Raw genomic sequence first — 13,049 nt, forward strand, 5'->3', positions numbered from 1 at the left:
AATATGGTTGCCTGCATCATTCTGCATGTGTGCGCTTCCGTGTTGATGTGGCTGGCAGCAGTGGCCGGGTCGTTGTGCATATTTTTGCTGATTCTGCACAGAATGAGCAAAAAGTGCTTTGCTTTTTGATTGGCAAAGCCAACAGGGTAACATGGCAAAGCCAATAGGTCAACATGGTTGACGTTGTTTTTTACTTCTATCATTACAGTGACTGCCCTTCAAGCACATGGTAGAAGTCACTGTGATGAGTATTAAGGTGCTGGCATGCACCCTTCTCCTGCAAATACACGAGTTGGCTGGTTGTAGAATGACTCACACCCCTAGCACAATTCCTCAACATGTGTTATTCCCCTTCGTGAAAAGGCTACTGCAACTTTATCAGCTTTGGACAGATACATGCTCGAAGGTCCATTTGTGAAATGGTCTCAATGTTTGTTCCAGGCCTAAGTGTCATTCCAATTAAGTATTTTGGTTGTACAAAAAATTGCAAAGAAGGCACTGACACTGATTTCGTTGACAGTAAATAGGTTTAGTGACCTGAGTTTCCAGTCAGGTAATATTAGCAAGTTAAGAGAGTACAGGATGAGCAGCTTCACAAGGAGTTACATGCTCCTTTATATGGAGCTGGGGGCGAGTTATGATGGATTTAGGGCTAACTCTGAAATAAGTGAGCTTGGAGTGAATGAAGTGGGACTTACAATTAAGCAACATGGGAGGGAGCAAGAACTAGGAGTTGAAAGAAAACTCTAAAATGGGCGAGTCTACCAATGGAAAGTCTGCCCAAAAGGGGACATTATTCACTTTCACGAAGCACAGAGCACTATGATGTCCTCTGTCTAGCCACAGACTTATTGCCATGCCTGCCTCCTCTCTGCCACAGTGCTGTGCCCGCCTTCTAACTTTACACATCCATCCATCAAAGGTATGTGTGGTAAACATCTACACAACGAGGACTATCAACAAGCATGCTCAAATTCAGATCAAAGCTATTTATGAACTCAGAACATGCATTACAGGATATACAGATATATAATTTCTTCTTGCAACATTGAACAGGAAGGAATTTCTATAAATAGTCAGTGAAGCATTTCAGCAGACAGGAGTTTCTCTTAAGCTATTATCCCTGGAGCTTTCACAAGGCAAACATTTCAATATGGTCATCTACATAGGCCAGTTAATATAAAAGGTTACTTGGGGCTGACTGTCTTAATTATCTGCCACCTTACTCTCATAGCGGCAACGGGCATTGCACATGTTCAACTGTAGCTACTGCTGCCTCGTATGTGTAAGTCCAAATTACTGGAGCTACTTGTCTGAGAACCACATTTATTGTGATCACTGTTGCCCTAACTGATACCCATCTTTGTCTAGAAACTTAGCTTGGGTGTTGTGGAAGCCTTGGTATACAACATTAAACCTTTATTATCTCTTCCACTCTTATTTGACCATGGCCTTTAGAAGGTATTTATAAAGAGCTGGATTGATTGCTTTGGTGAGTTTCACATTCATGAAGATAAGCTTAAACGTACATACTATGTAGGTCGCTAGCCAAGAAAGTAGTACGGATATGCTGGATAAAAGCCCTACTATTTCCCAGGAGACAAGCAATGGTTGTGGGAGTTAGTAAGAAATATAAAGAAAAGTCTACTGCATCAAAAGGTACAGGATCTATGTAAATAAGCTATTGGCTTTGTCAATATCTTTTAGCCATATTTTACAGCAGCATGGCTAAAAGTTAAAAAAAAAAGTGCTATGACACGGCCAGTGCTGGTCGTGTCACTGTGCTTTTTTTTTTGCTGGCTGGGTGAGAGAGGGAGTGGGTGGGGATACGTGGAGTGAGAAGGTGAGCAAGAGTGCAAATAACGTAGTGGGACTGGAGGGTAGGTGAGGGGCAAGCAACAACATGGAACCGATGGGAGGGTGGGTGGTGATCAAGCAACAACATGGGGTGGGGAGGCAAGGCGTTTGGTGGCTAGCAACAACGCGGAGTGCGATGTGGGTGCAAGCAACACGAAACACAATGCTGGGTAGGTAGGGCAAGCAATAATATGGAATGGGACTGAGCAAACAACAACACAGAGCGGGATGGGGGAGCAAGCAACAACATGGACCACAATGGAGGGTGGGTGGGGGTACAAGCAACAACACCGAGCACACCAGACAGGGAGGGTTCAAGCAGCAACACGGAGCATAAAAGAGGATGGGTAGGTGTAAGCAACTACACATCACAAAAGGAGGGCAGTGGAGGTAAGCAACATAAGAGGGCACAAAGGAGGGGAATAAGCAACAACATGGAGCACAATGGAGGGCGGGTGGGGCAAGCAACAACACAGACAGTGGGTGAGGGTAAGCAGCAACACAGAGAGAAGGAGGAGGCAAACTATTTCAAAGAGGGGGACAAAAGCACACAGGTAAGAAAGAGCAACAAAGAGCGTGGGTGGAGAATTACATGATTGAGATGGCATGCAAACAAATGCACTCAACAAAAAGAAAAAAGTAGCTCTAAAAGTGCAAGCGGTAAAATGATGTAAGTATTTGAGCCATGTTTCAGGGGAGACACAAACAAATGAAGAGGAAGTGAAGCCGGCACACACTGACCAAAGAGAAGCAAACAAATGAGCTACAATGAAGCCAACCAATGGTAAGCAAGGAGCAAGATCTAAGCCAACTGTAAACTTACACAATGAGTCGCTAGCCTAAAAAAGCCCCTTCTCACTGGCATGATTAAATATGATTAAGAGAAAGTTTATTATCTGATTTTTTATTTTACGTAAAAAGTTAGAAAAATAAAAATAATTCAATGATAAAACATTCAACATTTTTGGTTGTAAATTTTCACACATTAGCTACATTTTTGTCTTGTGATTGGCATAACTAGGAAAGCCAAATTGAGAAATCATAATATTGGAATACTTTAAAGGCATGCCTTTGAATATTTTAGCCAGTTTATTTAGGCAGTATGATCTTTGCAGCAAATGTTCAGGACGATGCCACATGCCAATATACCCACTGCTTGCATCTTTCTCTAAATTTCTCAAGTCCACTGGCTTGACAAAGACTCCTGATGGTTTGCCAGTGTGTTTTGCCACAATAAAATTCATAGCAATGTCATCACAGTTTTGTGTCTCATCTATTAGAGCATGTACTGCTGTGGGTTGTCTCTGGAAGCTCTCAAGGTAAGACCGATGGAAGAAAGCTGCTCCAATCAAGACCATGGAGTAAAGGTCTCCATTCCCAAGTTCAGGAGCCTGCAGTTCAAAACCTCCATAACTGTATATGCCTGAGGAAGTTAGGATATGCTTTCTGGGCACAAAGCCAACAATTTGGTCAGGAAATTGCTGTAAAGCAAACAAAACACAATTGTTTAAAACGCTAACATGCATTGAGCATTATAAGAAGTTGCAAATCACACTACACACAGTGATCTAACTTAAAAAACTCAATACAAAGAAATACGAGTCCACCACGCACAGTCTGTATCCAAACTATTGCTGCTTTTCTCCACACTAGCCACACAAGCTTAAATTTGTTTAGAACTGCATTTCTTTTGCTGAGGCTTCTTTTGGTTTAGAAGGGAAAAGGCAAACAGGGATTACTTACAATATAATCAAGGGCTGCACATGTTCGCTAGCTCCAACAAAGTTACAATCGTACAAAGAAGCTGCAAACCACCCAAAATCTGCCAGAGTGTGTACAATATGCTGTCTTTTCCTTTAGCAGTACAATCTCCTTATTTTGAGATACAGTAGTTGACTTGCCACTGATATGAGTTAGGAGGCCTTTTAGAATAGAAATTATCACCCCTTTTGTTGGATGTAGAATGCGGTTAGCTTCAGGGAAAGTTCCATAACTCCCACAATTTTGCTGGTATAGGGCAAATTAAAGATGTTGTCATAACTGTCATGGAATTATGATAATCTTGAGGTTCAGCAAGCAGATTTAATCACACATTTAAACTTATCAAGCATCATGACTGTGCTTAGAATTAAACATCTCCCTAAGAAATGGGACACCAAAGATCTGGAGAGTTTCCCACAGCTGCTGGTCATGGCAAAGGTAAATATTTATCTAATGCACTGGGGAAACAAATGTAGCCCAGGGAACGGTCAAAAAACTATATATAAAACATATATAAAGGAATATAGTCACAATATCCTGTTAGACTACAACACTACTGTACCCCATATTAAATTACATATATTCAAAGAGGGGGATCAGAGTGCTTTAGTCGACATTTCGATCCACATAAAATATAAGGATCATAATCAGGATGATTGGATGTATGCCTGGCACCATAAACCTAGACCAGAGAAAGTTAGCTATATGGCTACCCGTGTGAGAAAATAAAGAGAAAAAAAGAAAAGGGAAAAAAGAAGAAAGAAAAACATCAGAGAAGGAAGTGAGAAAAATACATATACAGAAAATATCTATACCACAGGAGGTCTGCTGTACACATGGTGCCATTCAACAAGGCCTTCATGCTGGGATCATGTGACATGATAATGTGGCACAAAACGTGGTCGATGTGAAGGTAGGGAAGGTGGCTAAGAAGGAAGTGTCAACCAACGTGAAGGATCTCAAATATCAATGGAGGGTAATATGCAGCACACAATTAATTGATAGAACCAAAAGAATAAATACCAACCAATGGGATTGCAATGGAAAACAGCATTCAGGTGAACAAGACCACTACTAGGGCCATAATCCACAGCAAAGTATCAACTCACTAAGTAACTAACTAAAAGGAAGCCAAAACAAATTAACTGCCCTGTCAACTGTGCCCATTAAATTATGCCTCAGAATTGCTCACGCGTTTAACCTACCTATGGAGCAAGAGATAATCCAAGACCGCGTCCAGGAAAGGTACCACTAGCCCGGAAGGGCACATGGTCTGTCTTCAATCTCTAAAAACAACTGGGAACCAGAGTGAAATTAACAGAATGTTTTGTGTTGTAAGCCAAAGGAGCTGTGTGAGCCAAATCTTACCCCTAATAAGAAACGTCACAGTATCTGATGCAGTAACACTCCTCTGGATAGTCACATGGTCTGTCCACATACTCTGAAAACAACCATGAACAAGAGTGAGACTAATAGACTATTTCTGTGTTGTTCCACCAAAAACACGACATGAGACAATGCTTTCCGTGAATACTGTTAAATAATCAGGACATGGCGAATACCAATATGCTGTAAAAGAAATAAAGGGGGGCTAAATACAGCACACACATACTCTGACAGAGTCTCTAAAGGGAAGCATGCAAGGTGATCTTACCGCAAAGCATGTGAAAATAGTCAACAGGCACCACCCGCAGCTCGGGTACGATAGGCTCCATGAGCACTACACCCAAATAACACCATAAAAAATCCAGGAAGGCCAAAACCACAAATGCCAGGATGCACTGGCAGCCATTTCTAAGTGGTGCATGTAGCACAAGGTCAAATGCTCAATGTGAGGCTAATACAGTGTGAAATTCCAGTAGAATACAAAGAAATGAAATAATGGAAGAAGGAGAGCCAAAGTGGGACAGGGACAATTATTCTGGGGGTAATAAATACCCATTGTCATATTGTAATTATTGCATAAACCTTAAACTGCAAATAAAATTGAATTGCGACATCTTAGTAGAATCAATAAACCAACATCCATATTAAAAAACTATGCAATATACACGATCTCAGAGGGTATGGTATCTTAATTGAATTGATAAACCCAGGGCCATATTAACAAACTGCACAATATATCGCACAATATACATGATCTCAGAGGTTCAGTTGTCAACCATAGGCTGCAGTGTAACAAACAATATAAATAGAAATAAGGACGGACGTCCAGACTTCCACCTGATTGTCAACAATTGACAATGATCCATACTAAAATTCAACAACTCATTGGCATGTCCAAGCAGACAGGAGTTTTAAGGAAAAGAAAAACAAATATAAACGCAGAAGCTTCTATGTTAGCATATTCGTATCCTAATCTTCCGTGTAGTCTGACCAATATACACAAGGCCACACAAGCACATTACAGAATAAATAACATTTGCTGTATTACAGTTAGTAAAGTTACTCAATGAAGGCTTAACATTTCTGTATCCAAAATCTTTTGTCTCAATTGTATATTCACATACACTACAAATTCCACATTTCTCATGTCCAGCCACAGTGGTCAAACCACAAAGATCATTCAGTGTACAATTGCCTCTGCAGGCTGGGAGACAAGCTCTTACTAAATGATCTGTTTTGTTCTTGCGAAATGCAAACATTGGGGTGATCTAGTGAAGGCTCTCCCGCATTTAAGACCTGTCCGCGGCATAAAATTATTTTTTTGACTTAGTCAGAAACTGGTGAGAATGTGGTGCTGCATACCTCTTTTTCAGTATCATCCCATCCTTTAGGGGCAAGGCGGACCTCTCATGGGCAATCCCATTGCATTTTTATTGGTCTTGTGACCAGCTTGCAGGGGTAACCCATTGCAAGAAGCTTGACTTTTAATGTTTCTGCTTCTTTAAAGTAATCTTTTTTTCCTGAAGCAGTTACGTTTGATCCTTAGGAATTAATAGGGAAGAGAATTGCGTAGTGCTCAGGGAGGATGGCTTGGATATGGTGGCAGTATGTTTATTTCAGTTGGTTTGCGATATGAGGATGTATAAAGTTTGCTCTCTTGGGATTTTGTCATGAGGTGAAAAAAAGTGAATTTAGGTTTGTTACAGTTGGCGTTTAACCATGTGACAAATGCAGTTTGGGGGACCTCTATACACCAAAAAAAAGTCATCAATGTATCTTTTTTATACTGTGATGTAGTTAGGAAGGGATTTTAGTCAGACAAAATAGTATATTTCTCCAGGTTATCCATGAAAATAATGGCATAATTCAGGCACAGATTGCTCCCATGGATGTCCCCAAATCTGTTGAAATAAATATTTCTCAAACAGGGAAAAGTTCCTTGGGCATGTCAAGTGCAATAATTCTTGAATGAAATCCGTAGGGACTGGATGTAGGCGTACCCTACTCTCCAAGGTCTGTCTAATCACCTCAATGCTCCCTGCTTGCAGAATACTTGTGTACAAATATCAAGAGTATACAAAAGGCTTTCATTGTGGTCAAATGGCATATGTTCAATTTGGTTTATAAGGTCCATACTATCTCTTACATAGCATTTAGTGTGGGGCACAAAGACTTCAATGAAGAAATCAATCTAACATCCGAGTGGATTCAAATACTGAGCCGCATCCTGATATTATTGGTCTGCCTGAAGGGGATCCTTGGTCTTTATCAATTTTAGGTAACGTGTAGATTACCAGAGTTCTAGGATTTTTTGTGTTAAAAAATGTGAATTCATTCTTACTGATGAAGCCTGCGTCCAAACCCTTTCTAGTAAAAGCAGCAATAATGGCCAGGAATTCCTTTGTAGGATCATTGCTAAGTCTCACAAAACATGCCTCATTGGAAATTTTCCTTGTGATTTCATCCTTGTACTGACCAATGTCTTGTAAAACATTCCATCCACCTTTATCTGCTGGCTTGATAACTAGAGAGTTGTAAAATTTGAGTTCATTTAAGGCCTGTTTGTCTGTTAGAGATAAGTTGTAAGGGGAAAAATGTATTCTGATGTTCAAGATTACAAATATCCCACAGAACTAGTTTCTCAAAGGTCTGAATCTCTGGGAGAATGGAGGATTTGGGTGGCAAGAAGGTGGATGGTAGTAGAAAATTGGAATGTGACCCAGTGCCCGGACATGAATTTTCTAAGAAAAAGGTTTTAAGTCTGATTTTCCGGAAAAAGAAATGAAAAATGTCAGTTTGTACAAAAGAAAGGCCCCTGTTCAACTACGATGTCTCTGTGTCTCAAAGAATATTTCTTGAAAGATTAAAGATGGGGATTGTCTGCATCAAATGAGTAGTGTCAAGAGAGGTGCAGGAGTGAACGTTAGTGGGGTTATTCAGAATCACTGGTTCCCCCACTGGTAATACTTCTGTTGTGTTTGCCTCTTCCCTGTTGTGATGACCCATCCTGTTCCTCAGCCTCTCAGTTGAAGTCTTGACTGACCTCTCCCTAAAAAGTCCAGTGTGTGCTAGATGTAGAGGAACTCGTACCTTCGCCTGAGTCATAATTATGAGACGAGTATTCCAAGGAATCACTAAATGTCACAAGATGTTTTTGTTTATTAAATCGCCCCAGGGTTTCTCAAAATTGGGGTTCCCAAAGTTCCGATTTATATAGAAGTTTTCATTAAGGTATGGGTATGTACTCTCTATTGTATAGTACTTATAGTCTTTTTAACTTTGTTCAACTTCTCCTATTCTATTCTTGTAAATTCAGCAATACTTTTATATTGACTTTCTCCAGTAAGGTTTTAGCATCAGACATCAAGCCTGATTCATTCATTTTTTTTCTCTAATTCGGAGAGTTCATCTAATAGATTTGAATGTTCAATGGACATACCTATGCCAAGCACCATCCAGTGCTGTGAACAGGTACTACCAATGTGGCTAAAGCCCTGATAATAATTCTTATCCTCTGTAAATACACCAGGAATAATCCTTCACTTGTAAGTCACATGGAATTGTGTTTGCTTTCAAATATTCTAAAAAGCATACAAATCATAAGCTGTAACATTGCATTCTAGTTGTTCTGTTAGGCTGGAACTGGGAGAATGCACCATCTCAATAGTATTGGAGATAAGCGAGGGGCCCTACAGTATCTTTTTAGTATATTTGTCAGTATACCGAGGCGTGTGATCAGACATGCTGTTAACTAGAGGCTTGCTGCTAGAAGGTTTGTCAGAAGGGAAGTGGGAGGGAGAAGGGGAGCAGAAAAAAAGGAAAACAAGAAAAAGAAAGAGAAAGAGAAGGACAAGGATAAGGAACAGGAGAGGGAGAGAAGGCCAGTAATCTTAATAGCAGGGAGAACCGAAAGAAATTCCTTGCAATTGTTTGACTGCGCAAACATTGTTTTGAAAGAACAAGGGAAACCCAAGGATAGTCAGAGACTATTGTCTTTGGCTTCCTTTCAGTGCCTGGGCTTACTCTTATGTCAATTGATACTTTGCGGGGGATTATGGCCCTAGAAGTGATTTTGTTTCCCTGAATGTTGTATTCTATTGCAATCCCATTGGTTAGTATTTATTCTTTTGCTTCCATTAATTAATTGTGTGTTCCATGCGACTCTACAATGATATTTGAGGTCCTTCATGCTGATTGACATCTCCTTAGCCACCATTACTACCTTCACATTGACCGCGTTTTGTGCCAAATTATCACCTCACAATAACCAAAGCATGGACGTCTTGTTGCATGATACCATGTACACAGCAGACTCTCTGTGGTATATATATATTTTCTCTCTCTTCCTTCTCTGATGTCTTTTTCTTCTTTTTGCCCTTTTCTTTTTTACTCTTTATTTTCTCACACAGGTACTCATATAGCTAATTGTCTCTGGTCTAGGTTTACGGTGCCAGGCATACATCATATCGTCCTGATTATCCTCACATTTTATGGAGATCGAAACGTCGACTAAAGCACTCTGACCCCCCTCTTTGAATATATATAATTTAATATGGGGTGCAGTAGTGTGGTACTCTAACAGGATATTCTGACTATATTGCTTTATGGTTTTGTCACATGTTTTTTGCCTGTATATGTGTTGCATCTGTGCTAATGTGCCCCTGTAAGGGTATTACCCTTACGTTTAAACTCCTGTATTAATAAACTGATCTTTTATTTACAGCTGATTGAGCGTTCCCTGGGGAATATTTGTTTCCCTAGTGCATTAGATAATTATTTACCTATGCTTAGTGACCCTTGTTCCTCATAGCATAGTATTACCTTTGGTCCCTGACTATACTTGGGTTTCCCTTGTTCTTCCAAAACAAGGTCATGGACCACGGGGCACATGAGATGGTCAGCTTTTCTTACATGTTCCACAGATGACTTACATTACCTTTCTTGTCCGTGGAATAGTGGATGATACCAGCACACAATGGTTGATATCAGTAACTGTCACTTGCATTGCAGGGGTTGGGGGAGGTTGAAATTAATTCAGAATTTTAGCAATTGTTTAGGGGGCTACAGCATTTTTCAGTACATTATTAGTAAAATATGTATTCACCTTGTAACTTCATTTTTTATGATGTTTTTACAAAGTACAAGACAAGCAATTTGGCATTGATGTCATGCTGGCATACCCAAAGGCATTTACCTTATGGTGTATTTTTTCTATTGATGGCTTGTGTGTGGTGATAAGCAGCTCACCCTCAACATTCAGTTCTAATAAGTTCAGGCCTCAGACAGAGTTATCTATAGCGTTATTCAAACTACCATGATGTCAATATGTACTCTGCCTATGTAAAGCACATGTTGTCATGCTAGTTTTCACATTAGCACCAACATGTAAAATGCCACTGTCACACTATCAATCCAGAGTACTCCATCTACAAAACTTGCACACCATCATTACCTTGCCAGTATTCCATATTGTTCCAGGCCTCGCATTAACATATCAGTGCCTGCAATAGGCAAACAGCATGTAAAGCACCATAGCTATGCCAGTATCTACAGTGCATGTATCAGACAGATCAGCTGACTCTGGAATTGAGGAACCAGGCTCAGGCCAAGCCCTGGATCAACATCCTGTGATCCTGGGCAAATCACAATCTTACTGAGCTTACAAATGTGAAACTTAATCTGGTTCTTATTTAGCATGCTTATGGTTGTGAACTATGTTTGCACCATATAAAACTGCAAATTAACTTGTGGGTTAAAAAAAAGACTCATTGTGTTCTGCACATGGTTACAGGTAATCTACCCATAATCATACTTTAATACTATGACATATCTATGTATTGCTATACAAAGGAGCATAAACACATACATCCACGCATATACATACATATTATCTACAAACTATGACATACATATATGTAATACATACGGACAAATTACTTACCTTCGGAAATGTTCCTTCTGGTAGAGACTATCTAGCCACCGATTCCTCGCCTTTTGACTATTCCCCAGGCATCAGATTGGATCTGAAAACTTTTTAGTAGCACCTCTGCGCATAGGTAAGTGGCACAGTGTCGCTGTGTACAGATGCAGTTCTATTCTGGAAATGATATGAAGAGCCAATATAGATGCCACTCCTGTGTGCTGACACCCGTTACTTTAGAGTGTGTCAGCACCCCCGGAAGTACAGCCCCCCAAAAGCCAATTGGTGTGGCCAGTGTACAGATTCCTAGACCTGGTATCCTATTAATCGATGGAGGCCAGTCACAAAAATGGGAAAGAGAAGGGTCAGTGAGGATTCTGTGGCTAGAGCCTCTACCAATAAAAAAGTTACTGAAGGTAAAGAACTATTTCTTTTGACAAAGGGAGAGGGAGGAAACACATGTTGTAACCCTTTTAAGAAATATATAACAACTGGAGTCTTAAACAGTAAAAGGATGATCCGCCCAAAGCCAAAACAGCAAAAAAGTACCCCTTTGACTGTGCCCAGAGGACAGCGTTGCCGGGCGAGATGAATAATAGAACAGCAGATAACTTGGCCTGGAGTGGTCAATCTGGCATGTGCTGCACCAAACCACAACTTTGTCCAAACAACAGGCGTATACAGTTGTAGAGAGATACCTGGCTGCCAAGATGACATCAACCATCTACAGAGGAAGGTCGAAAGTAGACAGCTGTCACCTCTCAATTTCCATGCATAAAGGTAGAGATTGCAAAGTCCCGGGTGCAGAACCCTACCCTGCCACTGTGACAGCAGATCCTCCAGGAGGGGCGGCCTGATTGGGAGACAGAAGCACAAGCCCGGTCGTTCTGGATACCATTCTCTCTGTGCCCAACCCCGAGCGATTAGGTTAACTGGGCTCCGTCGGTCCTTATCTTTTGTGAGAACCCTGGGCAGGAATGGTATCAGCATAGAGTAGTCTCACCTTGCAGATTCTTTGAATGCCAAAAGGTATTGTCAAACAGCATGATGGAAACAGACCCATGTACCGGCATGAAATGAATTGAATGCCAGCGAACGATTAGGTTTCCATCATGCAACCCAACAACCTCAATTGGGAGCTCCTGAAGTGTTTCAGTGGCATTCCATGTGGCCCATTGACTTTGATTAGTGGAGGTGTACTCGTTATATCTCCTTGATTCATAGATAACAGGATATACTAGATGTCTGATCAGCATTGAGATTAGGGTTTTAGCCTCTAGTCCTGATGAACTGCCATTGACTCCTTGGTGGGAAAATTTGAACAAGAAACATGTCAACCTATTTGTGAATCTAGGATTCACTAACAGCACTCTAGATTCCAGCTATGTTTGTAATCTTGGCATGAGTTCTCAGCACAAATAATATAAGTATTTACACTGATGATCCACAGCGGATTTTAACCTCACTTTTTCCCAATTTACTACTTTTCCTTTCATGCCTCCTCCTAACAAAGCTTGGGGCATTACCCAATTGCCATATGAAGACAATCTCAGGGTAAAGGAAAGATCTGCAGCAAACAGCCCCCTTGTTAGGGTCAGCAGGGCATTGCAGCACCCGCCCAGCGAGGAGCACAGCTGAATGATGAAGCATTGCACTTTGGTGGGAGAGCACTTGTGTATCCAATAAGAAATGCTTTCCTGATTTCAACCCATAATCAGTCAGAACACAAGACTAGGATTAACCTTTCTCTGGAGTGGCACACCCTTTTTGTATGTTCATTTAAAGATTGGGGGACATGTGCTGGACCGTATAATCCCCTCAAGCCCCTCTTTTTGGTTTTCAGTACCCTCACTAAAGCCTCTTTGGCTAAAAGGGTTTAAACTTTGTGCCACAAAATAGAGAGATGGTCTTCCATCAGACACTGTGGGGAAGGTGTGGGGGACACAAGAGGAAAGGTAAAGCATATCCCCTACAAACGATCTGCTGGACCCACCTGTCTGAATTTACAGCTTGCCAACTCTGGAAGAATCACTGGATCCTGCCTACCACCGGGTGGCTATGCTTTCCGAAGCGCATGATAAAGGAGTTTTGCAGGTGAGGCTGCAGCGGGGCAGTTGAGTGGCAG

The 13,049-nt window shown here is 41.0% G+C and overlaps 1 protein-coding gene across 4 annotated transcripts in view; it reads right to left on the reverse strand.

The window, feature by feature from the left end:
• Positions 1 to 2,745: 2,745 nt before the first annotated feature.
• Positions 2,746 to 13,049, reverse strand: part of EXTL2 (exostosin like glycosyltransferase 2) — a 62,520-nt gene continuing 52,216 nt past the window's right edge. For all 4 annotated transcript variants that reach the window (XM_069232177.1, XM_069232180.1, XM_069232178.1 and 1 more), the window contains exon 5: positions 2,746 to 3,338. In XM_069232177.1, the coding sequence (XP_069088278.1) occupies positions 2,847 to 3,338 (492 nt within the window). In that variant the 3' untranslated portion in view covers positions 2,746 to 2,846. The remainder of the gene's footprint in view (positions 3,339 to 13,049) is intronic.

This window comes from Pleurodeles waltl, chromosome 4_2, assembly GCF_031143425.1.
Source record: "Pleurodeles waltl isolate 20211129_DDA chromosome 4_2, aPleWal1.hap1.20221129, whole genome shotgun sequence".
Classification (NCBI taxonomy): Eukaryota; Metazoa; Chordata; class Amphibia; order Caudata; family Salamandridae; genus Pleurodeles; species Pleurodeles waltl.